The 24489-nt window shown below is 40.7% G+C and overlaps 1 protein-coding gene across 1 annotated transcript in view; it reads right to left on the bottom strand.

Moving 5' to 3' along the window:
* MYO3A (myosin IIIA) overlaps positions 1 to 24489 on the bottom strand; it is a 184739-nt gene that overhangs the window by 5586 nt on the left and 154664 nt on the right. Inside the window, exons 32-33 of the mRNA XM_060164931.1 lie at positions 6823 to 6929; positions 558 to 598 (exon numbers count right to left, since the gene is read on the bottom strand). Of these exons, the coding sequence (XP_060020914.1) occupies positions 558 to 598; positions 6823 to 6929 (148 nt within the window). The remainder of the gene's footprint in view (positions 1 to 557; positions 599 to 6822; positions 6930 to 24489) is intronic.

Here is a 24489-nt window from a genome sequence, read left to right as displayed (position 1 = left end):
CTGTCCGGAAATTCGTTGCTTGAAATATAATATTAAAAGAGTATAATATTAAAAGAGTAAAGCACTGGTGGGCTGAAATGTTATAGGGAAAGGGGAATAGTGTGAATAGAAGTGGGCCACACACGCAGGTGACATAAACCTCATCTTCCTAACAAATACATAAACATTATAAAAAGTGATTTAGCTTGTGTTGAAGAACAAAAAAGTACAAAGAGTTTGGGGAAAGAAAGTTCATGAACATGAGCATGCTCAAACTGCTCAATCAAAACCATATTAATGGGACAAGAAAAGCAAATTCCATACTGGACGGTACAATTTATTAAAAACTGTTTGAGTTCTCAGTAAATAACTTGCACTGTGTTATCTCAGTATATTTCCGATAGGTAAGATCTTATAAATTACATATAAACCTCATATGTATAATATAAATGTATTGAGAGCACACTACTTCCCAAAATCTATCCACATAAAATGGGTGGTTTTTAATCATAATTTGAACATATGGAGTTATATTTTGGTTTGAGAAGATGACATTAAAAGTTAGACATAATAATTACCTATCTTTCCTTGATCTTCGTTTTTCTTCTTGGATTGACTTCTAAACAGAATAGAATAATTAAAAAAGACTCTATATCATATTATGATCTTAATAGGATTAATTTATATATTACTATAGTATTAACATATAAACGTATTCCTATAAAGCTGATTTAGAAATAAGCAAGTGGATAAAATATATTTACAACCTAAAGAAATTTTACTCAATTAAAAATTTTCGTTTACTCAAATTTTACTAATTATGAATTTGTGTTGCTGTTTTTTTTTAACCAGGCCGAGAATGAAATTAATCTTTGCATCCCATATAAAAAAAGAGTTTACCACACAGTGGTGACCAGTCTACACAAGATTACATAACGTGTATCTACCTACAAATGGGGACAAAATGTCAGACTTTCTGGAAAGTCTATCTCTCTATCACAAATGTAGTTGTATTTAGGCAGGTTAATTAGGCTGCTTTGACGTCATCCTTGTCTGCAGGTAAAGCAGATGGGTGGATACTTAGGGCAGCTGCAACAGGACACAGAAGAATGGAAATCTGACTTCATTAACCTATAGGAGCCCACTTATGGCATAAAAGTAGCAGCATGGATGACACATGTTCACTGCAAAATGTTTTTTCATAATTGGAAATTTGATGTATCACGGCATACTTTAGAATGTTTAAGTATAAAAATAACTAGATATATTTTAATCAGTAATTCAATTTGAACAAAGTGGTATTTCATTTAATCTTACATATAAAGCAGTATTCTCTTTTGTATTGTGACATTAGTCATGTGTTTCACTGTGTTCTAGCTCAATGCACTTGAACTCCTATATTTACATGTTGAAAAGAAGATATATGTCTTTTAGGCTGAGAAAACAAATACCACACTCACCTTGAACAAGCTTAAGATATTATAATTGTGGCAACCCTAATGCAAGTATCAACTTGGGTGGCACCATAAAAGTGCAAGGTAATAAAAACGTCAATTAATAATGGTTTGTGGGCTTCCCTGGTGGCGCAGTGGTTGAGAGTCCACCTGCCGATGCAGGGGACACGGGTTCATGCCCCAGTCCGGGAAGATCCCACATGCCGCGGAGCGGCTGGGCCCGTGAGCCATGGCCGCTGAGCCTGCGTGTCCGGAGCCTGTGCTCCGCAACGGGAGAGGCCACAACAGTGAGAGGCCCACATGCCGCAAAAAAAAATAATAATAATAATAATAATGGTTTGTAAATATCTAGGGTTTTCCCAAGTTATCCTTAGACATACTGAATCATAAGTTTTCTCATAACTTATCATTTGTAATAACTTAAAATGTTAGATGAGGCAAATAGTTCATAGTTCCTTTTATTCTTATCATTGGTATTTTAGTGGGTGGATGAGGTGGAAATGAATGCTTTCCTGCATCAAGTCTGGGAGTGGACCATTCAGGAAGTAACAATGTAAGGGGCAGGACACCAATTACATTCCTGTCCTTCCCGCTTCCTGTTACTTCACATTCTTGACACAGTGCCCTAGGCTAGGAGGTGCTTACAAATAATGCTATTACCAGCATAAGCACAACGGCCCCTAGCAGTTCAGTTAATGATCCCTGGGAGCAGGGTGGTGTTTGCTGTGGTGGTTGCCTTAACAGAAGAGGTCCTGCCTCCTTGATCATCTGAAAGAAACGTCTCTCTTGTCCTTGATAACCATTTTCTATAATCCAAAATGATGCTGAGTAACAGAGATCCCCTTCCTACAACCAAGAATCAAATAACGTTCCACCCTGGCGAGGACCCCTTTTTATTCTGGATCAGCACTTCCACCTGGGAGACGGTGTGTACAAGCTGGTTCTCAGTTACAGGAATTCTCAGAAGAGTAAATACTGTCTGGGCTTATTTCACTCTTGCCTGTGCTAGAATAGTGTAATGAAATGTAATTCAATGATATATTTTTCCAAAAATTATTTAAGATGGTTTATAATAGAAGCACTTATGTAATCAAGGTAATAAAATAGGAGTTGTAAATAAGGAACAAAGCGGGAGGAAGAAATGAGCGTTAAGACAGAGCTTCACATTTAGTTGTCTCTCAGTCCCCTAGGCTCTAGGGCTAAAGGGATGTAGGAAATGGCATTATTGATCATGAAGGAGGATATTGCATTTCCTGGAAGAGGACTTAATATGAATTTTATCACACAGGACTTTATAGTAGGAGCATTTACACACACACCTCGGAGATACTGCAGGTTTGGTTCCAGGCCACTGCAATAAAGCAAGTCACACAAATGTTTTTGGTTTCCCAGTGCATATAAAAGTTACGTTTACACTCTACTATAGTCTATTAAGTGTGCCATAGCATTATGTCTAAACAAATGCATACCTTATTTTAAAGATGCTTTATTGCTAGAAATGCCATAAAACTGCCATTGGAGGGTTTGAAATACTACAAAAATTACCAAGAGACACAGAGACAGGAAGTGAGCAAATGCTGTTGGGAATATGGTGCCAATAGACTTGCTGAATGCAGGGTTGTGACAAACCTTCAATTTGTAAAAAAAAGAAAAAAGAAAAAACAGTACCTGTGAAGCACAATAAAACGAGATATGCCTGAATTACTAAGACCAATGATGTTTGCAATCAGAGTTTTGATATGACAAATTACAAACCTGAGATTTTAAATGCAAAAGAAGAAGCAAATGTCCTATGGCCGTTTCTTATCAAACTAGAGTAAAGAAGAGAGAAAGACAAGGAAACAGAGATGACTTACGGGGGAGATATCCAGTGAGGATGTTTCTTGAGGAGGCCTTTGAAAGAACAGAGGTCTGAGCTCAGAGGACTGAAGAAGCCATTCCTCAGTCACTGCATCTCACTCCCTCTCCCTCCCACCTGACATAAAGAAATACATTTTATCGTAAGACTTTAAAATTCACCATTACATCATGGCGGACACAGTCTTACTTCCCTTTTGGAAATACACGAATATATAATGTATTCAGAGGCCTTCACAAGGATGAAGAGGGTAGCCAAAATATAGACATAACAAAAAAGGGACCTGGAAGTGGCCAAACAACCTACTGCTGTGGTTGAGGGAAGGCCCCAGAAAAATAATGGGACCGGAAGGGACTTGTGATGTGACGGGTCCATTACTCACTTCTTGAGGAAGCTGTTGGCATGGAGTCATTTTGCTGATGGCTGCACAGCTTCTACGTGTTAGAGCAGACACCACACGCCGTGACAATGGGGCGTGAGTGTTCAGCTGATGTTCTCTCCTCCACAGCCACGTTTCTAAGCTTCAGCTTACTCTTATTTTGGACACGACAACAGCAACATTCCCCAGATGTAGGAGATTAAGAGCATCAAATCATAGAAGAGAGCTAGTATTGATGTTAAGGCAGTCGGAATGACCACCCTAAGTGGTGGCATCCAAGGAGAAACGAAAGCTATATTAACAGGTGAGACATCTGTCAGCACAGCTGCTCGTGTCGGGCAAGCATGAGGGAGGGGTGTCTTGTCCACAGCTCGGCAGCTGAGAGCCTCGTCTAAAGTAAGTCGTGTGTTATTTAGCAAACAGTCTCATGACGAGCAACAGTGGGGCCATAAGAGTGAGCAAAGTCCCTGCCTTCCTGGAGCTTCTAGTCCACAGGGGAGAGTCAGCCAGGAGACAAGCAGATACATATCTATACCTGCTGTGAAGAAAAATTAAGTAAGGCCAGGAAGATACAGAGAGACAGGCGCTACTTTAGATACGGCTGTCAGGGAGCCTCTCTGATAAGCATAGTTCTGAATAAAGTACAAACATTTTTGCTCACTACAGTGACCTGGGTCATGAAGAAAAGCTTTAAAATGTGCAGTATAATGTATTTGAGAAGGATGTTTGTGAAAACCATTTAAAAGTACTGAGAATGCTTTGATGGTTAAAGGGGGTAGGGCTCCATCACAGCTATAAATTTCACTTACGTGTAACACCCCCAATCTGGGTAAAGGCCAGATAAATATGAACCCATGGTGTGTTTTCACTTCAAATAATACACTAGTTTTCTATGTTTCACTGAAGCCACAGATTTCAAGACCCAGGGTTATAAAAAGGTTTCCAGTCACTGATAAATTAAGATGCATGAAAACAATTTATATTCATTTTTAAAATAACAGTACAATGACAAAGTAAGCTTCTTGGGGGCAGGGACTCATTTGTGAATCAGCTATATATATATATATATAGCTGAATCAGTCTGCTGTATACCTGAAACTAATACAACATTGTAAATCAACTATAGTTCAATTAAAATTGTTTTGAAAATAAATTTAAAAATAAGTAAAATTGACTGTGGTGATGGTTGTACAACTCTGTGATTATACTGAAAACCATTTAATTGTGTATTTCAGATGGATATGTGTGTGTATGTACCCACAGTATATAGATGTGTGCATATGTACCCATAGTAATAAAAGGGTGTGTGTATGTGTGTGTGTGTGTATGTACCCATGGTACATAGGGAGGTGCGTGTGTGCACACCCACAGTGTATAGGGAGGTGCGTGTGTGCACACCCACAGTGTATAGGGAGGTGTGTGTGTACGTACCCATAGCATATAGGGAGGTGTGTGTGTACATACCCATAGCATATAGGGAGGTGTGTGTGTACGTACCCATAGTATATAGGTAGGTGTGTGTACATACCCATAGTATATAGGGAGGTGTGTGTGTACGTACCCATAGTATATAGGTAGGCGTGTGTACATACCCATAGTATATAGGGAGGTGTGTGCGTACATACCCATAGCATATAGGGAGGTGTGTGTGTATTGCCCATAGTATATAGGTGAATGTATATATACGTATGACTGCCTTCGTGCATCACGTGGAATATGTAAAACAAACACTAGGTACTCTGATATTTGAGGTTGGAGTCAGAGGGAGAGTCTGAGCCAGAGACCAGGATTCAGGAATCAGGAGAAACTGATGTCATGGCAGCTGATGAAACTGTCCGAAGGCAATGAGATGAGAAGAGAATCTAAGATTGAACCCTAGGCAACACCAAGGGGAAGAGGACCCTTCCAAAGACACTGGAGAGAAATCAGCAGAGAGAAGGGAGAGGACCGGGAGATGGTTGATTTGAAAGTCAACCTTCATTTATGGCCGGGGAGGTGGGAAATTTAATTGCAACTCATGGGAAACATTCTCTGGGCTCTACAAGGACATGGAGGTTGTTGTTGTCTTCACTGTGGCAGCAGGAAGCGAGAGGGGGAATAAGTATTGTAAACGGAAGGGCCCAGGAGCGTGGGAGGCCACGCACTGGCAGAGGTCCCAGCAGTTAACTCTGGCCAGTGGGCACGGGGCCGAAGGAGTCTGGACTTGGTGCAGGAGGAGTTGCCGAGCCATTAAAGGGACTCTCCAGGGAGGAACACAATCAAAGTTATGGTTTAGAGAAATGTTCTGGTATGGCTTGCAGAGGCTGCGATTAGAAGCAGTTAGGTGGGGCCTGAACTACTCCAGGTAAGGAATGAGACGGTCTGAAACAGGGTAGCTGCCGTGAGGCCAGAAGCAGAAGATGAATCAGAGCGAGCCTTTGTGGGGAGGAGTCACACTTCAGCGTGTCTGATCAGCAGGCAAGATTCGGGATGCCTCGCAGTTTTGCTGGTTTAGGTAACCAGGCAGATGCTGGTGGCATTCACGGAGAACAGGAACCTAGAGGAAGGGCAGGCTGGCAGGGGTGATGCCAAGAGCTCCCAGGCTGCTCACCGTGAGTCAACGGGAGCTGGGAAACCAGAAGACCTCAGTACAATTAATGGCCCTGACAGCTAACAGGTGCCTTATCCGTGTCTCAGAATCCTGATCTGTGAGATGGGGATGCCACCCTCCAGGCTCTAAGATTCGATCTCACCATGTGTGTGAACACACCTCTCTCTAGGCCTGGGATTTAAAAGGTGTTCAATAAACGTCTCTTCCTCCCCCTTCCTTCTCCCGGTCCATTTACACTAAGGTTCCTCCCTGGAGAGCTCCTGCTGTGAGGCCCTTCTCTTTCTGGGTTGATATTTGCACAGCAGCTCAGATTACAGGACCAGAAGAGAGAACGGTGGGAGGGCACAGGGGTTACAGGACTGCGGGAGAGGCGTGGACCCTGAGGACGAGGGGTTGGCGGACAGCCAAGTGCCCAGACTGTCAGTCAAGGGAGGGGCAGGTAAGCAGAAACAGGCGCACCTCCTTTGCAAAGCCCTCCCTTTTGACAGGACTAGTGTGGTCAGTTTCCGCGCTGTTAGGGGATGCTACGGCTCCCACCTAAGAATGAGAGTGAGCCACTTACGTGTAGGAGAGAATAGTACGTGGAGTCTTCGGGGTTATTTAGTGTTTTGGGTTTCCGGGGCCGCCTCGGAGGTCTCAGTATTTTTGGCCCCTCTCCTCTGGAGATACCTACAAGGAAGGCGATCATAAACAAGCACTCAGTTACAAAGGCTAGCATCAAGCACTGTTTACCGTCTGTGTTAAACGACAAATTATATACATACACCTGGGGCAAAAACTGGGAGAAAGAGGAAATTCCTTTGTTCCCCCCACCAACCCTTATTATATTCCTCATCATGTGTTTCCTTCCGACTGTCCAGTGGTCTAGGATTTTGAGAAGTTAAGGGGAAGAGAAGACGGGGAAGAAAAGAAACGCACAGTTTGATAATGTGGAATGGCAGCTGAGAGTGGATGGAGCGAGCAGACAAAGCTGCCGTAAAATCTCTAGAAAGGAGGATTATGCTCATAGAATCTTGTTGTCTCCTTGCCTCCCCGTCACTGGCACTACAGAGTGACCCATCCATCCTTCCATCCATCCATCCATCCATCCATCCATCCAAACACTGCATGATCTTCATTTTTAAAGTACCACCTCATATTATGACCCAAATCAAGAGACAGCTCAACTGCAGGCTGGACAGATATTCACCAATATTTAGAATCTCAAACTATTAGAATGTTCAGATCGGACTTTAGAATCCTTGGCCAAGAAAGAACTAGGTTTGTCCTCTTCTCCCTGTTCTTTCTCTGATAGAGCCAAGTCCTCAAACCTGCGGCAACATCATCAGAGTTTCTGAGGATCTTCACACTTTGCTGTCAGTGCTTTTGTTACAAGTGGCCTTATGTCTACAGAGTTAATAGGCCGCTTACAAACCATTTCTGTCTATTTTTCGTGATTCTTGACCACCTCATCCCCTAAGTGCATTTGTGATAAATATATCAGGGTTGGGTTGGGAGTAGGGTATGGGTGCTCACTGGAGAATGGCTTACCTTCAACAGATATCTGAGCACACATGTCTCAGCCGGACTTTAAGGGCATCAAGGGATCATTATTGCATATAATAATGGGGCAACAATAATTCCTAATCCTCAGAGATAGAAACACACAGAGGAACTGAATTATTCCAAACGATTCTAATCAGATCAAGTCAAATCTAATCAAATCAATGAATGCTCCACACTTACTACGTGTGAGCAGCCGTGACAGGCAGCGTAAGACCGCTCCAACCAGGAGGGAGACTCACAGATGCCTCACTTTCTAGTCCCAGCCCCAGCTCACTGTGTGAACGTATTTATCACAAGAGCATTCATATCCTAACGTTATCCAGCTCATTCATTTTAAAATTTATGGGAAATTGCTGGATGACAAAGGTAGATCAGCTAGTTGGGAGTATGTCATCGTGGTGTAAGGCATGGAACAGTGCAAACCAGGACAATCATTCGTTACCGTCCTTTTTAGAATAAAACAAAAGAAAACGGGATCTTTGTTAATGAGACCACGTTAATAGAGATCAGTTATAGATAGGAGTAGAAGTACTTTTCCAACCAATCCCTGGAGGTTCATCTCCCATTCTCTCTCTCCCTTTTCCTCCAAAGGAGTAGACATAGGAGGTGGAGGGAATCCAGATACCGGAGCCCTAGCCGAATCCCGTCTTAGACCATCACAGGCGCAAGGAAAGATGCTAAAACCTGAATTCTCGCCACCACCAAAAACAGTGGTCTTTTATTATTTTCCTTCTCCTTATTTATCCTCTCTCCCAGGGCTGATTTATTTATTTATTTATTTATTTATTTTGCGGTATGTGGGCCTCTCACTGTTGTGGCCTCTCTCGTTGTGGAGCACAGGCTCCGGATGCGTAGGCTCAGCGGCCATGGCTCACGGGCCCAGCCGCTCCGCGGCATGTGGGATCCTCCCAGACCGGGGCACGAACCCGTGTCCTCTGCATCGGCAGGCGGACTCTCAACCACTGCGCCACCAGGGAAGCCCCAGGGCTGATTATTAAACAGTTCTTATTGGCTCTTGCCAAGTTTTATTATTTTTAAATGTACTGGTCATATGCACTTATATATCTTATTTGAGTCTGAATGGCAAGAAACATTAAAATACAGTATCAAGTTATGTTTTTAGAAACATAAAGGTGACCAGGGACTAAATTTTAACTTGACTTTAATATTATTTAAAGTCTGAATTAAAATATCAGACTATTACTATTATAATAGCAATTAAATTTAAGGTGGCAAAGAACCTGAATAAATGCCACGAAAGGGAAAAACAAACAGATTCTGGGAATAAAGGAAGTCTTGCTCTTTCTTCATTTTCTCACCAAATGTTGCCATTCTATCTGATTTCTATCACCAAGACTCTATAGAACCTGCCTTCTAGACAGTCAAGGGTGACCACTTTACTGCCCAAGGCCAAAGGCCACTTTTCTGTCATTATCTCTGACTTCATGACCATTTAACGTTATCGACCACCCCTTCCCTTCATGACTGAGGGTGAGGTTTCTGCGCGCAAGACACCTTATCTCATTTACCTTTGTATTCCTGGCACTTAAGGAAATGCCTGACACATAGTAAGTGCTTAATAAAAGTTTGCTGGATGCGTAAACAATCCTTTGCCTCCTGGAATGAATCATGGTGCTCCCAGCTCCTTGTACTTTGCACAATGACCCCCTACAGATGACTTCCCAATCCATAACTCGGCTAGAACCTCTCATCCACCAGAGCTCGGCCCTAATTTCCTACCCCTGTTGAATACGTGCATCTCAAACTCTCAGACTCAGGTGAGTCAGGGGTCATGTTTCTTCTCCATCTAAGATTCTGTACACCACGACCTTAATGGCACTGTATTTCTGTGCCCCAGGTTTGTAATACTGATGTCACCCGCGCCTAATTCCTCTTCTTCGTTTCCTGGAAGCAGGCAATCAGCAAATTCTGTCAACTTTCTTGACACATTTTTTAAAATGCCTAATACTCATCCACTAGTTCTTGCTTACCCTTGCTGCCACCCTGGGCTAAACTGCTCATTTAACAACCGTGGCAGCGTCTTAATGCGCCCTGTGCTTTATCTCACACATGAAAACCAGATTTTCCTTCCTTAAATACCACGACGAAATTCCACTTTCCAAAAATTCGTGATGCTCTTTTCCTTCTCCATTAAACCGAAACCTCTCCTAAATCCAAGTTACTTGCAATCTCAGCCATTCCAATTTATCTCCCACTTCCCCCCAAAATGAACTACCTCCTCTGGTCAGCCTCGTTACCTAACTGGAACCCCAGCACACCACGTTTACAGCTGTAACTTTGCTTATTCTCATCTCATAGAAAGGTTTTTCATGGCCTCACTGAAATCTTAAGCATCCTTCAATGCCTGTCTCCATCTCCGCCTCTTCCGTGAAGCTTTCACAGATGGCCCAGTCATCTCCGTCTCACGTGAACATCAATGGTACTCACAGGCTGTGCAATTTATTTGAAACGTGTTATGGGCTGAATTGTGTCCCCTCAAAATTCATACACTGAAGTCCTAACCCCCAGTTCCTCAGAATATGAAGGTGTTTGGAGAAAGGGTCTTCAAAGTGAGGTCACTGTGGCCTCACTAATTCAGTATGCTCGGTGTTCTCGTAAGAAGAGGAGATTAGGACACAGACACACACAGAAGGAAGACCATGAGGAGACAGAGAGAGAAGATGGCATCTATAAGCCAAGCAGAGACCTCAGAGGAAACCAAACTTGCCAACACGTTGATCTTGGACTTCTAGCTTACACAACTGTGAGAAAATAACACTTCTGTTGTTTAATCCCCCAAGTCTGTGGAACTTTGTTATGGCAGCCCTAGCAAAATAATGCAACACTTAATCTCATACTTCTTACTATTTTTACCTATGACTTAAAAAAAATAGTGGGACCATATGTTTTTGGATGGTGGGCATTATACCTTAGGATCTGATGCCCTCATGCTTCTTCACTGGATATGTACAGGTGGTAGGTGTTTGGAGATGCTAAAAAGCCTAACTGAATCCATTTTAGCTTAGAGACACAGTGCTAAGTGAAGAGCAGACACTCAATATAATTTTCTTAACTGGATCACTATTGTCACCAGATACAAAAATAAATCCTGATTCTTCAAAGATAAATGTAAATGAAGGAACCCACAAACATCCTGAAAGGAAATCTGCATGACTTCATGAACAATCTAGGGGTACAAATGTCTTCACTAGAACTCAGAAGTCATAAAAAGGTGGCAAATGACTACAAAATACAGACCAACAGAAAAATGAGCAAAAGATGTAAGCAGCAAGTTCAAGATGAGCAAATCCAAAAAGCCACCAAGCATGAAAGGCAAATGAGCTTGTCAGCAGACAAGACAATATGAATTAAAATAACAGTGTAATATCATTTTACTCCAGGCATATTAGCTAAGATTAAAAAGAAGGATAACACTGCTGGACAGGATGTCAGAAAAAGTGAATTCAAACAAATTGTTGAAGGAAACATCTTCTTAGGGCCTTTTAGGAAAGCAATCTATCAAAACCCAAAATGCCTTTCAACTCAACGACTCCACCCCTGGAGGCTTATCCCATAAAAATATCATCAGTATACAAGGACATTTTCAGAGAAGTTTTCTGCAACATTTTTCATAGTGGCAAAAAATCGAAACAAAGTGAATACCTAACAATAGGGGAAAGGTTACATAAATTATTGTGATCTTCATATGGAATACCATATGGCTATTAAAAAGAATGATTTTTAGCTATACCTGTTGATGTGCAGGGATTCCTGCTCAGGTAGTAAGGGAGAAAAGCAAGATGCATAATAAAATAATGACAAAAAATCTCTATATCTGTATGTGTCTGTAAGGGCATTTATGCACATCTACAAAAGACATAAAAGAGCACATGTTTTATAAGAGCTTCCTTGATGGGGAGAGCAATGTGGGTTGGAGAGGGAGAATGGCGGTGGGCGGGAGGGGGGAAGAAACAGGAAAAAAAGAGAAAATGAAAAAAATATTGCATTCAAAAGAATCCTGGAGTGTACGGTATGGTCACATTTATGTAAAATTATAAATATGCATGAGGGCATGTGCATACTACAGAGAGAAAAAAATCCCAAAACGTGTTGAATTTTCAGAATTTCCAATTAATTCTTATATCTTGCAAAATTGGCTTTTTTTCTTCACCAGGATAATGCTAAATATTCTTAAAGGGTGTCTTCCCTTAAGACATGGCCACGTAACGTGGGCAGCCAGTAAGTGAAAATTATTGAGGAATGTATTCAACAGGGTTTGACTGTTCAGATTAAATTTCCCCAGGCTATTTTGTATTTTTGAAGAGCAAACTGCCTGTGAGCTTTTCAGCATACAAATATTTCAGAAAGGCGTTAAGTTTATTTTGCCCTCTAAATTTTTGTTCCTTTGGGGGAGCACAAACACTGCCTGCCAACGTCATTCTAACCCCTTAATTACAAAAGTGACATAAACATTTATAATCACAAATTACCAGCAGCGCATCAACGCTGGCAATAGCAAAATTAGGTTTGTGACTATTTTGTATGATGTGCATGATACGTATTAACTGGTAAAGGTTGCTGCTATATTAAATAGCCAGAAGGTAAAGTATTTATTTATATTGTAGTTCTGGTAATAATTTCATTAAGCATTTGAGTTGATCAGGAATGCAATGAAAGGAAAAACATCTCAACGTTTTGCATTCAGAAGAAGACAGATTTAAAACTCATTGCCAATATTTGCTCTAGAAAACTGAATTTCAGTATTATTCTCATTTTAATCATAATTATACTATTTTACTTAAGTAAACATTCAGAGTATAATTTGCAAAAGTATCACATGTATAAATAGGATATTAGCAGCACAGAAATGCACTTATGTTATTGTAATATCTTCCTTAAGAAATCAATTGTTTAGTTTTTGTAAATTCCCACTTACAAATGGACAGTCATGAACTTTAAGCAATATAGGGACCCAGAGGAAATCTTAGAAGGGAGGAATAGTCACTGCTATTTGTTAAAGGCAAGGTTCACCGCAGTCAGGTTCGCAACCTGTCTGCCTTTCACCTCATCTGCCCTTCAGCCAGGCGAGGGGCTCTTGAACAGAAATGGACGCAGGTTCTGAGCTTGTGTGGACAGTTCAGTCCCTCTGCACTCCTCTCTGCCTTGCACTGCCTCATGCTCTGCGTTCCCAGAGATATTTTCACTTCTCATGGTTGCCCTGAATTGGACCACTTGTTTTACTCCACTGTGTTCCCTTGAGTTTTCCTGAGGTGAAGAGCTGTAAGTCTGCTCTGAGTGTCCTGAACGCTTCAGGGATGCCTTAGTGTTCAGTGGTCTGGCTCACAGGCTCCCTCTGATCTTCTCAGCAAGCAGGGAGCTGTCAGCCTCCAGCCCCATTCGGAACTGCTCAAGTGATTCCTTTAGTTCTTCTTTTCCTATCAACTGAACACCGATGCCCTAGAGCCAACTCCCACCTGTCCTTATCCTACAGCTCATGGGCTTCAAGCTTTCTGCCACTCTGGTTTGAGTACTTTGCACAAGAACCTTGAAAACTGAGCATTTCGTTTTTCAATAAATTACACTCTTAGGTTTGGGGAAGATGCTGCCCCCAGCCTGCCCCTCCTGTCTCACAGAAGAAACAGGAGAATAATGCAGCTCTATTTGTGTGGTGAGACCCACAGACGTCCCCTCTGGACCACCATCTGTCTCTTGGACATACTCACTGTGTTTCTGCCATTTTCTTCCGTCACCCCCGTAGGGCACAGGTAATGGATTAGTCCTCAGAGGCTAGTTAGTTTCGTCTGGTCCATGCAGTTAGGTTGTTCCCTCACCCCCAGCCATCTAGCATACATAAACGGGGGCGCCCTATGAGAAGCATACGGGAATGCACACAGTGACGCTGACAGTGTCTTGAGAGTGCCACCTACTGGGTGTCATGTTGAGCTGTGAGCATGTATCCTGTGTACGACCGTCCATGGAACTATGGAGACAAACAACAAAACTACAGGCTCACCTGACTGGAGAATAAGGAAAATTCAGGGGTGGCATTTAAGAGCCCCCCAATTACCTCTTGGTTGTTTTTCAAGACCATATTGATCTCTATCTGAAAAATATATGGGTATATAGCTCGAGGTGAAAACCTACGTTAATTTTTTTTCCAAAGAGCCAAATTTGGGAAAATTATTTATTCACTGCTCAGTTACTTTCTCAAATTGCCCTGTAAAAACCACAGAATAGAAGAATACTACCTGATTTTAAACAAGCAACATTCAGTTTGTTTCTGGCCTCCCCCCACCTCCCTGCCCCACTCATACTTTGTAACAGATAGGTGGTTCTTATCAAGGTAAGGTGAAATACACCAATATTCTTAAAAAGCTACTATTCCTTATAAGGACATGTCTGGTCGCAGGCATGGCCACAGGAGGTGGCAAGACAGCTTTCAGTGGCACAAGACAGCCTGGCAGCAAAGATAACTTATCTGGAGATGGCATTCTAGTCTTCTCCCACCTGGTGCGGAAGCCCTGTATAGGCTGCAGGAACATTATTCAGATTCTTCATTTTGTACAGAATGGACTCTGAAGGTCCAAGGTAGGGAGGGATGGAGAGTGTCCACTCTACTGAAGAGCAAGCACTTGGCCCTCCCTCCACCAGCCTCTCGGCTTCTCTAGAGCCCTGTATAGATGCTCTTGTCAGTGAACCCCCTGACACGCGGGAAGATTAAGCTGATGCATTTACAGGATTCCCATTCCAATTCTGCAGTCTTGTATCCCTAGTTAGATTAGCTAGCAGTTTGCTAAGGTTCTTCTATGAAAGATGAATTTGAAGGGCTGTTTATATTCCATATATGAATGTGCCATTACTTATTAATCATTTTCTTATTGTCTAATTTTATTTTTGGCCATGTACGTAATTTTTCTCTTTCAGCTCTGATTAGTTCCTTAGGCTATGTTCTCGTAAGTGGGCTTACTGGGTGAGTGACAGAAACGATTTCAATGCTTTCTTACATATTTTGCCAAATCACTTTTTGAAACGTTGCGTCTTTAGTCTCACCATTAGCGTTTGAGGATAATTAAACTAGCACATTCTTGTCACCGTTAAATATTTGTTCATCCCTGCCATTGTGATGAGTAAAAAATAGTAACTTAATTTATACTTTTAATTTCCACGGCAATCATATATATGCTTGTTTTCCATGTGCATTTGTTCTTCTATAAATAAATCAATGTGTCCATTTTTCCATGGATGGTGTTTGTGTTTTTCCTAATGATTTATAAGAGCTCTTTCTATGTTACATATGTTAACCACTTTTCCACTCGTTCTCTATATTTTATCCAGTTTGTCTGTAGCTCTTTAACTTTAAATGAGGCTTTCTAATGTCTAGGTTTTAACGTTTACACAGTGCAAATCGACCACAGTGTTTCTTTGTAATGCTTTTTATTACTTCTTATGCTTTGTCATTTCCTAAGCAGAGACTGTGAAATGGTCAATTCATATCATCTGGTTTCTCTTGGTTTATTCCTCCCATTTAAATCATTAATATATCTGGTAAATACTGGCGTATTCAGTATAAGGTAAGGCTGTTTTATTTATTCTCCCCAAATCAGAAAAATTTAAGCATTATATGTCCATTTCTTATTGGTTTGCTGTATATCTTTTGGGGACAGATTTTTATAAATACTACAGTCAATTTTAGGGCTATCTGCTCTGTTCCATTAATCTGTGGTTGATTTTCGTAACAGAGGCATATGGTTTTAATGGTAGCTTTATATTATTTGTTCTACCATCTAAAAGGCAAGACCTCATTTATAATTATTCTTTTTTCCTGAAATTTACAAATGATATCTAGGGACATTAAGTTCTCAAGAAAATCTCATAGAAATGGAACACAACTTTTTTAACCTAGAAATCAACTTTAGAATATGTTTACATTTTCTTATCTTTCAATCCAGAAACACAGTGGGTCATTCCACTGTCCACCTCTGCTTTTTTTTTTTTTTTATCTTTCTGTGGTTTTCTTGCTAACTTTATTTCAAGGTATTCTATTTGTTTTTGCTCTTATTTCCAATATGTTCTTTTCCCATTATAAATTATTATAGGAAAGCTACGTATCTTTGCTGAATTCTTTTACAAGTACCAATCATTATTTTGGTTCATTCTCTGCATTTTTATTGTCAAAATTCATGTTGTCTGCTAATACTCCTATAATCCTATCTTCTTCTTTTCAATATCATGCTTTTCAGAAACTTCTGTTGCTGTCCTATTGCTTCAGCTAGAAATTCCCAAATTAATAACGTAAAAAAGTGTTGTTACTAGCATCCTTACCTTCATCCTGCTTTTTAAAGGAACTGCTTTCAGTGTTTTACCATTATTATGATGTTGACAATTGATTTAAGAAGTATACTCTTTATATTGCTAAAGCATCTCCTATTTCTAATTAAGTAAGAGTTTTGCTTTTCATTAGGACTCAGTGTTAGATTTTATTGAAAACTGTTTTAGCATTTATCAAGATGGCTTTTTTCTTTTGAACTTTGGATATTATGTTACATTGATATGTTATCTGGATAGTCTTTTAATGTAATATGCATTCAATCAGCTAGTACTATACTTCGGAGTTTTACCTCTAAATCCCTGAGATTGATCCATAGCTTTCTTCTTCTTTTTCTCTCCTTTCTCCCTCCTCTCCCTTCCTTCTTCCTAAAAGGTTATTTGTCAGACTTTGCTTCTAGGGTAGATGATCTTCATAAAATAGGTGACTTTCTGTATTTTTCTTTTTCTCCCAAGCAGATCACACACTATGGAAATTACTTGTTCCATGAATTTTGAATGCACTTGTCTAAAACACTGTGAGTTCCTGAACACTTTTTTGAAGGGAATTCTTTGACAGACACATCATTGTACTGACTATGTCTTCTCAGAAATTTACACTTTAGCCTCGTATTTGTCTCTGTGAAATTGCATTCATAGCATGCCAAGATTTTAACATTATCAACTATAGTTATTATAATACTGTTCTTATTTCTATTTTTTTGTGGCTTCTTTTTTAGGTAATTAGTCTATTTTGTTTTATTTTCAAAAAATACTATTTTAGCTTCATTTAGATATCTGGTATATTTCTGTCTTATCAAAATTACTTCTCTTTTTGTGTTTTTCCTGGGGCTGAAAAATACTTGTTCTCCTTTTTTTTTTAAAAAAGGAAATCTTACTTTACATCCTTTTTTTATTATTTTCTCTCAGTTAATCATGAAAACATTTAATGATCTGAATTTTCCCATGAATATAGATCTGGTTGCATTACATTCATAGTTTTTATATATAGCTATTCTCATTTTTATTATTTTGAAATAACTTATAACTCTAATTATAATTGCTTCACCTCAGATTTCATACTGATTCTTAATTTTAAGACTTATTTTTACACTTCTATCTCAATTGCATCATGGTCAGAAAATGTAATCTGGTTCAGTTCTGATATTTGGGAGTTTATGGACTAGCCCAGTATGTCTGTAAGAAAATTTTAAAAATACACTAGATATTTAAGAAGGTATTTTCTCTATGTGATATGAAATTATAAACTCCATGTGAATTTACCTTGTTGACTATATTATTTTGTCAAATATGCTATGTAATTTCCCTTTGAACTGATCTCATAGCTAAGTAATATGATGTCAAAATATGTAAAGAAAAAACTGTTTCCTTTGCTGAGGACATGGTTAGTCTTTTTTTCGTGCATTTTTTAATCAGAAATTTAATGGGAAGTTGGGGGGAAATATACTGTTCATTGCCCTCCTGCTTCCATGGCAGCTCCGTGTTCTCTGTAGTGTAGAATAGATAAAAATTGTGGAATGAGAAGAAATAATTTGAGTGCAAAAAATTTAACTATTTCCATTTAATGCTTCTAGGTCAACTATTCTGTTGGAATTAAGTCAGTTAACTCATCAAAATCAATAATTTACACTTGATAATTCAGAGTGTAAACCCATGTATGGCAAACTGCTTTTATGGTTAGTATTTAATATAACTGAAATGCTAAAAATAAATGATACTCACTGAATTGTAAGGGTATAAATAAAATCATTTGTTTTTGGATACTGAAGGTTGTCGTTTTTTGAAAGATTTGGGGGGAATTAGTATTTCTTATGAAGAGAGAATAGTAGCAAATAAATGTAAGAAGATAAGTGATCATCAGAGGTATGTTGGGAGGAAAAGCAATATAACTTCTGATCTCTCTTTACTTTCTACTCTTAATGAAAAAAAAACTCCTATAAAGTATGTGACCCAACATTATTTGAGCTACCTGGTCTTCACATGGCTATAAATATGTTTACAGGTACACGTGCAGACGTATTCTTGGGTAGTTTGCAAAATGCATTTCTAGGGCCAGCATTACAATGGTAAATTGACAGGCATACCTTACAACAAATACCAAATCTGCACCATAATAACTGAAAATATTAGGACTACTGCATGAATCTAGATGCCATAAGAATTTAGAAATAAATAGATTGCTCTTTTCTTCTGACATTTACTCTGAAAGCATTTTCATTATATCTACTGTATGTATGCATGGCAAGGGACTGCTTTGATTTAGAGTTGAATTTACTGATGGTATTATGTAAATGAAGCATGGGAATTATCATAATGTCCTTATTTGTTAACCTTGCAACCCATTAAAAAAATTACAGCCTGTTGGACAGTCACAGCTTCTTTGTAAAAAGAGAGAAAGAAAATATGCTTTTGTGTTACTAGGGTATATTTATCCTACAATTAATCTTTTTCTTCTCTTCACAGAGGTCAACACAATTGCCAGGTGCACCATAGTTAAGAAGAAACGCCCCCTCCCCCCAAAGGAGCAACTCTGCACATTATTCAAACTGAAATAATGCAATGTCATCGTATACTTCTGAATACAACAGCATAGGCTCTGTGATCAGATGGCCGCACTCTAGTTATACAAATCCTGTACTAAATTCCTCTCAGTGAAAATGCAGGTGCAGTTAACTCCTATCAGTTTCAATTGATAATGATTATTATCAAAACAAAGATATAAAACAAGCAGTTCGTGTACTTACCTAATTTTATTTTTAAACTTCTTAATTAGTTCCTCAGTTTTCACTTGGACATTATTTTACTTTCGACACTTTCGCACATTAAAAAATATGTCTCACAGAGAGAGAACCTTATAAAATAAGGTTACAGCTTGTTAAAATAAAGTTGAAAACTTAATTATTCTCATTTATTATCCACATTTTCTAGGGCTTGCTTTTTTTGTTTGTTTAATCTTTCATTATAGAAAATTTCAAACATTCACAAGAGCAGAAAAGAACAGACAGAATATAGCAGAATGAACCTCCCTGTACACATCACTCAGTGCCAACAGGTATCCAGCCCAGGCCGATTCTGTGCTCCTTTTCTCTTAATCTGTCTTTAAATCAAGTTGAACCACCAGATAATCATACATTCAAGATATATTACTGGCCCCTTCACTGTTTTCACCACACGACCATTAGGCATGAATATAACTTAGAATACCCTGATGAATTTTCAAAGTGACCTCTAGAAAAAATTTGCTTTTGTACTTTTTTTTTAAAATAGATCTTCATTGGAGCATAATTGCTCCATAGTACTATGTTATTTCTGTTGTACACCAACGTGAACCAGCCATATGCACACATATGTCCCCATGTCCTCTCCTTCTTGAGCCTCCCTCCCACCCTCCCTATCTCAGCCCTCTAGGTCTAGGGCTTTCTTCAGAATAGGTAAGAAGCTTTCCCAGGTCACTTTACGTAATCCAGCTAAGGCTGACTGAGTTGTTACAACGAAGTCGGGTGTAGCAATGATTTGAAGATGCCTGTAGATTTTTGAGAAGCATGAGATAACGAAAGTTTCAGGTGACTATTAGGCTTACTTTAGTGACATAATTATTTGTAAACTAGCTTGATTTGGTCTTCCAAGTGAAATTCTTCATGGGGAGGTATGGTTTGCCATGAAGGTCAGTGCTGCAGCGGCGGCCTGTTGAACCCCCGCTGGCAGGTTCCACAGCATATCGGCTAAATGCGCCTCTGCGGGGGCTGGCAGCTGCCCGCACTGCGAGGTTCCAAATTGCGGGGTTAGCAATTCTGATGATCTAGGGAGACAGGACCTCTATACATTAGGCCTTCTACAATATAAGGCCTTCCCTGACTAGAAGTTTAAAAGCATACAACATACAAAAACAAATAAACATTTAAAGAATGTAATGCGACATTTTTTTGTTTTAATAAAAACAAAACTTTTAAATCTTTGCTCCACTGGCCACTGTACTTTGCTCCACATATAATTCTTGGAGGAAATTAAACAGCTTTCCAGCCAATTAATAAGCCATTATTAAATGTCTACAGTGTGATGAATAAGTGTGCTAGGGTAACAGAAAAATGAACATATAGTACATGGCATGGTCCTGCTTGCAAGGGTTGAAAATCTGACTGAGGAAGACAAAACCAATCTACATGAAATAACTTGAGGATAAGTAAACATGGACCGTGGTACTGATAATCTACTCCCTCCTATAAGTGTGCATCTGAATACCTGTGTGGGGTTTGTGATGTCTGAAGGTATGTAAGTATAACTGGGAAAATCACTAGAATTGGAGGAAAAGGGAACAGGTGGTGGAAATTCTTGGTTTAAATGTGGTCAGAAGATTGGCAAACCCAGGCTGGTTTACAGAGAAATTTAGGATGGAGTTTGATTTTCCTGAGGTAAATAAGCACATCCAAAGGTACAATAATGAATCTAGATCCCTTGCAGGGATTAAATATTGACCAAGCAATATCTGGCCCAATTTGTGACCTCAGTTTGAATTCTTTGAACTATATTTACTGTGAACTTTTATAAACTATTCAAGAAATTTTTTAAAAAGCTGCCTAGATCATTAAAATACCTGAACATAGACTACACCTGATGACAAAACCCGGCAGATATCGGAGGGTGAATCTCCCAGAAGCAGCACAGTGATTATCAGCATCCCCCTTTCCCTTTGTGTCTATTCACAAACGTTAGGGGAAGTTGTAAGTAACTGTTAACATATAGGAGATTCAATGGATATTTTATAGTTCTCTCCCCACTTGCTCTGTCAGCATCAACCTGCACCATCCTGCATGACATCTTTAAAACCCTCTTCCTGTGGCTTTCGAAGTACTGGGCTCCCTATGTCCTTCCCACCTCTCTGGTTGGTCCTCTTTGCTGGCTCCTCTCTACCTGACCCGTACACGTCTAGATTCACGCTCTGGTTCTCTTCTCTTCTCACCGTAGGTGGATTTCCTGGATGATCTCATCTACTCAACGGCTTCAGTCACCACGCACGCATCCACCCGCCTGGTAGGGCATCTACCGACTAACCTTTGCTTAAGACTGTTGGCTGTCTCAGCCACCACTTCATCTGGGTTAAGTGGTCACGATGTACAACAGTTCAGATGTACAAAAATGTCACTTGATGTTCCTAAAACTCGACTTAATTCCTCCCTCTTAGTGCTCATTTCGATTTTCTAGCACGACGTTACTGTTAACGAATCCTAGTTAAACTCAGTTGCTTTCCATTTTCTTAGTGTCTTCTGAGAAAACTTAGTCATTCTGGGTTTCTGTTTTCTCCCCGGGCCACTGCATCTCCCAGTGTCCTCCCTTCCTACTTGGTTCTGGGTTGTCAGGTCTGCCCAGACCCCTCTGTGTCTTCAGGCCACTTCAGGCCCTCTCTCAGGCACTTCCTCTGCTACTCTCAGGGACAGGGGAAAATTCAGATGTTGGCCAGGCTGGCCTTCATTGAAGAATGAAGTGAACTATTTTGACTTTCTAGTAAATTTCTGCTGCTTTTAGGCCTTTTCAAAGTCCCTGACAAAGCAATCTTGAGAAAGAAGAAGAGTGGAGGCATCACACTTCCTGATCTTAAGCTAAATAAAAAGCTAAAGTAATCAAAACAGTATGGTACTGGCATTAAAACAGGCACATAAATCAATGGCACAGAATAGACAGCCCAGAAATGAACCCAAGTATATATGGGTCAACTAATTTTGACAAGGGCATCAAGAATACATAATGGGGAAAGAATAAACAGCACTGGGAAAACTGGATATCCACATGCAAAAGAATGAAATTGGAGTCATCTTACACCATACAAGAAAATCAGCTCTAAATGGATTAAAGGCTTAAACGTAAGACCGGAAACCATAAAAATCCTAGAAGAAAACATAGGGGAAAACCTTCTTGACGTTGGCCTTGCTAGTAATATTTTGGATATGACACCAAAAGCTTAGGCAATAAAAGCAAAAATCAACAAGTGGGACTACATCAAACTCAAAAGCTTCTGCACAGCAAAGGAAACCATCAACAAGATATAACAGGCAACCTACAGAATAGGAGAAAATATTTGCAAACCACATACTGGATATATTTCAGACAATATCCAAATAACCAAAATAAGGAACTCATGCAACTGAACAGCCAAACACACACACACACACCAAGCGACCAGATTAAAAAATTGGCAAACAACCTGAATTGACATTTTTCCAAAGACATGCAAATGGCCAACAGTATATGAAAGAGTGCTTTCATACAAATCAAAATCTCAATGAGGTATCACCTCACAGGTATCAGTATGTCTATTATCAAAGAAACAAGAGAAACAAATGCTGGCGAGAGGATATGGAGAAAAGAGAACCCTTGTACACCTTTGGTGAGAAGGTGCATTTGTTCAGTCATTATGGAGAAGAATATGGAGATTCCTGAAAAAACTAAAAATAGAGCTACCATATGATCCAGCAATCCCTCTTCTGGGTATATATCCCACCAAAATGAAATCAGTACCTTACATGATATGTTTATGTTCACTGTAACATTATTCACAATAGCCAAGATAGGGAAAACAACCTAAGTGTCCAGCAACAGATGAGTGAAGAAAGGAGATGTGACACACACACACACACACACACACACACACACACACACACACACAGAGGAATATTATTCAGCCTTAAAGAAGATCCTGCCATTTGGGACAACATGGATTAACCTGGAGAACATTATGCTGAGTGAAATAAGCCAGGTGCAGAAAGAAGAAAAACCTCATGGTCTCACTTATGCGTGGAATCTAAAAAAGTCAAACACTAGAAGCAGACAGCAGAATGGTGGTTACCAGGGGTGGGGAGGCGGGGGAAGCAGGGAGATGTTAGTCAAAGGGGACAGAGTTGCAGGTGTGCAGGATGAATAAGTCTAGAGATCCAACGTACAGCACGGTGACTACAGGTAATAATACGGTACCGAATCCTGGGAATGTGCTAGGAGAGTGGATTTCAGGTGCTCTCATCACACACGCCAAAAAAGGCAACTATGTGAGAAGAAGATATGTTAATTAGCTTGACTGCAGTCATATTTCGCCAGGTATGTGGGCCTCCAATCATCACGCTGTGCACCTTAAAGCGTTTTCAGTAAACACACATACACAACACACGACACACACAAAACTCCCTGGATGGTCAGAAGTGCAGGTCGTGGCAAAACACTGGTGGCCTCCACTCCCCTCCAGGAAGCGTCCGCGGCTCCCCTCCACCCCCTGCTTCCTGCTGAGCCCTGGGCTGAGCTGCTTACCCGGAAGCTCCCTCCAGCACCTCACTGCCCCGCCTTCACCAGGGCCTCTGCGCACACAGCCACGAGGGAGGCTGAAGCCCCCGAGCCCCTCTCTGCTCTGCCGGTCAGCAGGCCTCTGGGCAGGGGGCATCGGTGGCATTCAAACTAATGGGCCTCCGGACTCTGACTTGCCAGGCTGCTTCTTCACGTCAAGAGGTCTGGGCCAGGGCCTGGGAGCAGCAGGGCTGGGAAGGGTGGACACTTCGTGGCAGTGTTTTTTGTTGTTGCTGTTTTTGAAGCTTCACACAAGTCTTGAAAACAATGTGGCAGGATAACTGATTGAAACATTAAGCTATTTTTCCTTCCTCCCGTATCAGACAAATAGCCGGGCTCATCTTAGTCCTTCCCTGCCTAAGGGACTTCCAGGGAAGTTGCCTGAGGTTAGCGGTGGTCCTGCCTTTGGTAAGAGCCAAACACACTGCAGAGGTGGGGCCTGGTGCCCTGAGTGGGCGAGGGCCTCCGAGAAATAAGGACCAAAGGAAAATAAATGCAGATTCTCCCAGACAAGGCCCAGCAGGGCCATGGGTGGCCGCCCCTGGGGAGGTGGTAAGGCTGCAGGGAGGAGGGCTACTGGGAGCGTGTGCAAACCTGGTAAGACTCCTGGCATACCCGCTTCCCAGCGTCTCCTGCGTGAACGGGAGTAGCAGAGCCTCACGACTTGTAGAGATCGTGAGGCCAGCTAGGAGATGAGGGTCACAGCAGTACCTGTGGGCAACTAACTAGTGACTACAGGCTTTACCTGATCCTTTGGTGGCTATATAAGGCCCCGGGGCCCTTGCACAGCCCTGGGGAAGGGGAGGTCTGATAATTCCTGAGTCTGAACTCGCCACCAGTTTAGTGAATGTGGGCAGACAGTGACTTAGGCTGATAAGAAGAAAATGTAATAGTGCATCTGGGTTTGTGCATCTGAATGGAGATTTGCACCTTCTACTTAACATACAGATTTTGACAGAAGGAACAGATATATTTCACTTGTTTGCTCCCGCTTATCCACACTGCACCCTGCTCCCCAACCTCCCCCAACTCCATC

Source organism: Lagenorhynchus albirostris, chromosome 1, assembly GCF_949774975.1.
Source record: "Lagenorhynchus albirostris chromosome 1, mLagAlb1.1, whole genome shotgun sequence".
NCBI lineage: Eukaryota > Metazoa > Chordata > Mammalia > Artiodactyla > Delphinidae > Lagenorhynchus > Lagenorhynchus albirostris.
The sequence above is the reverse complement of the archived record's forward strand: the minus strand, read 5'-3'. Positions and strand labels throughout refer to the sequence as shown.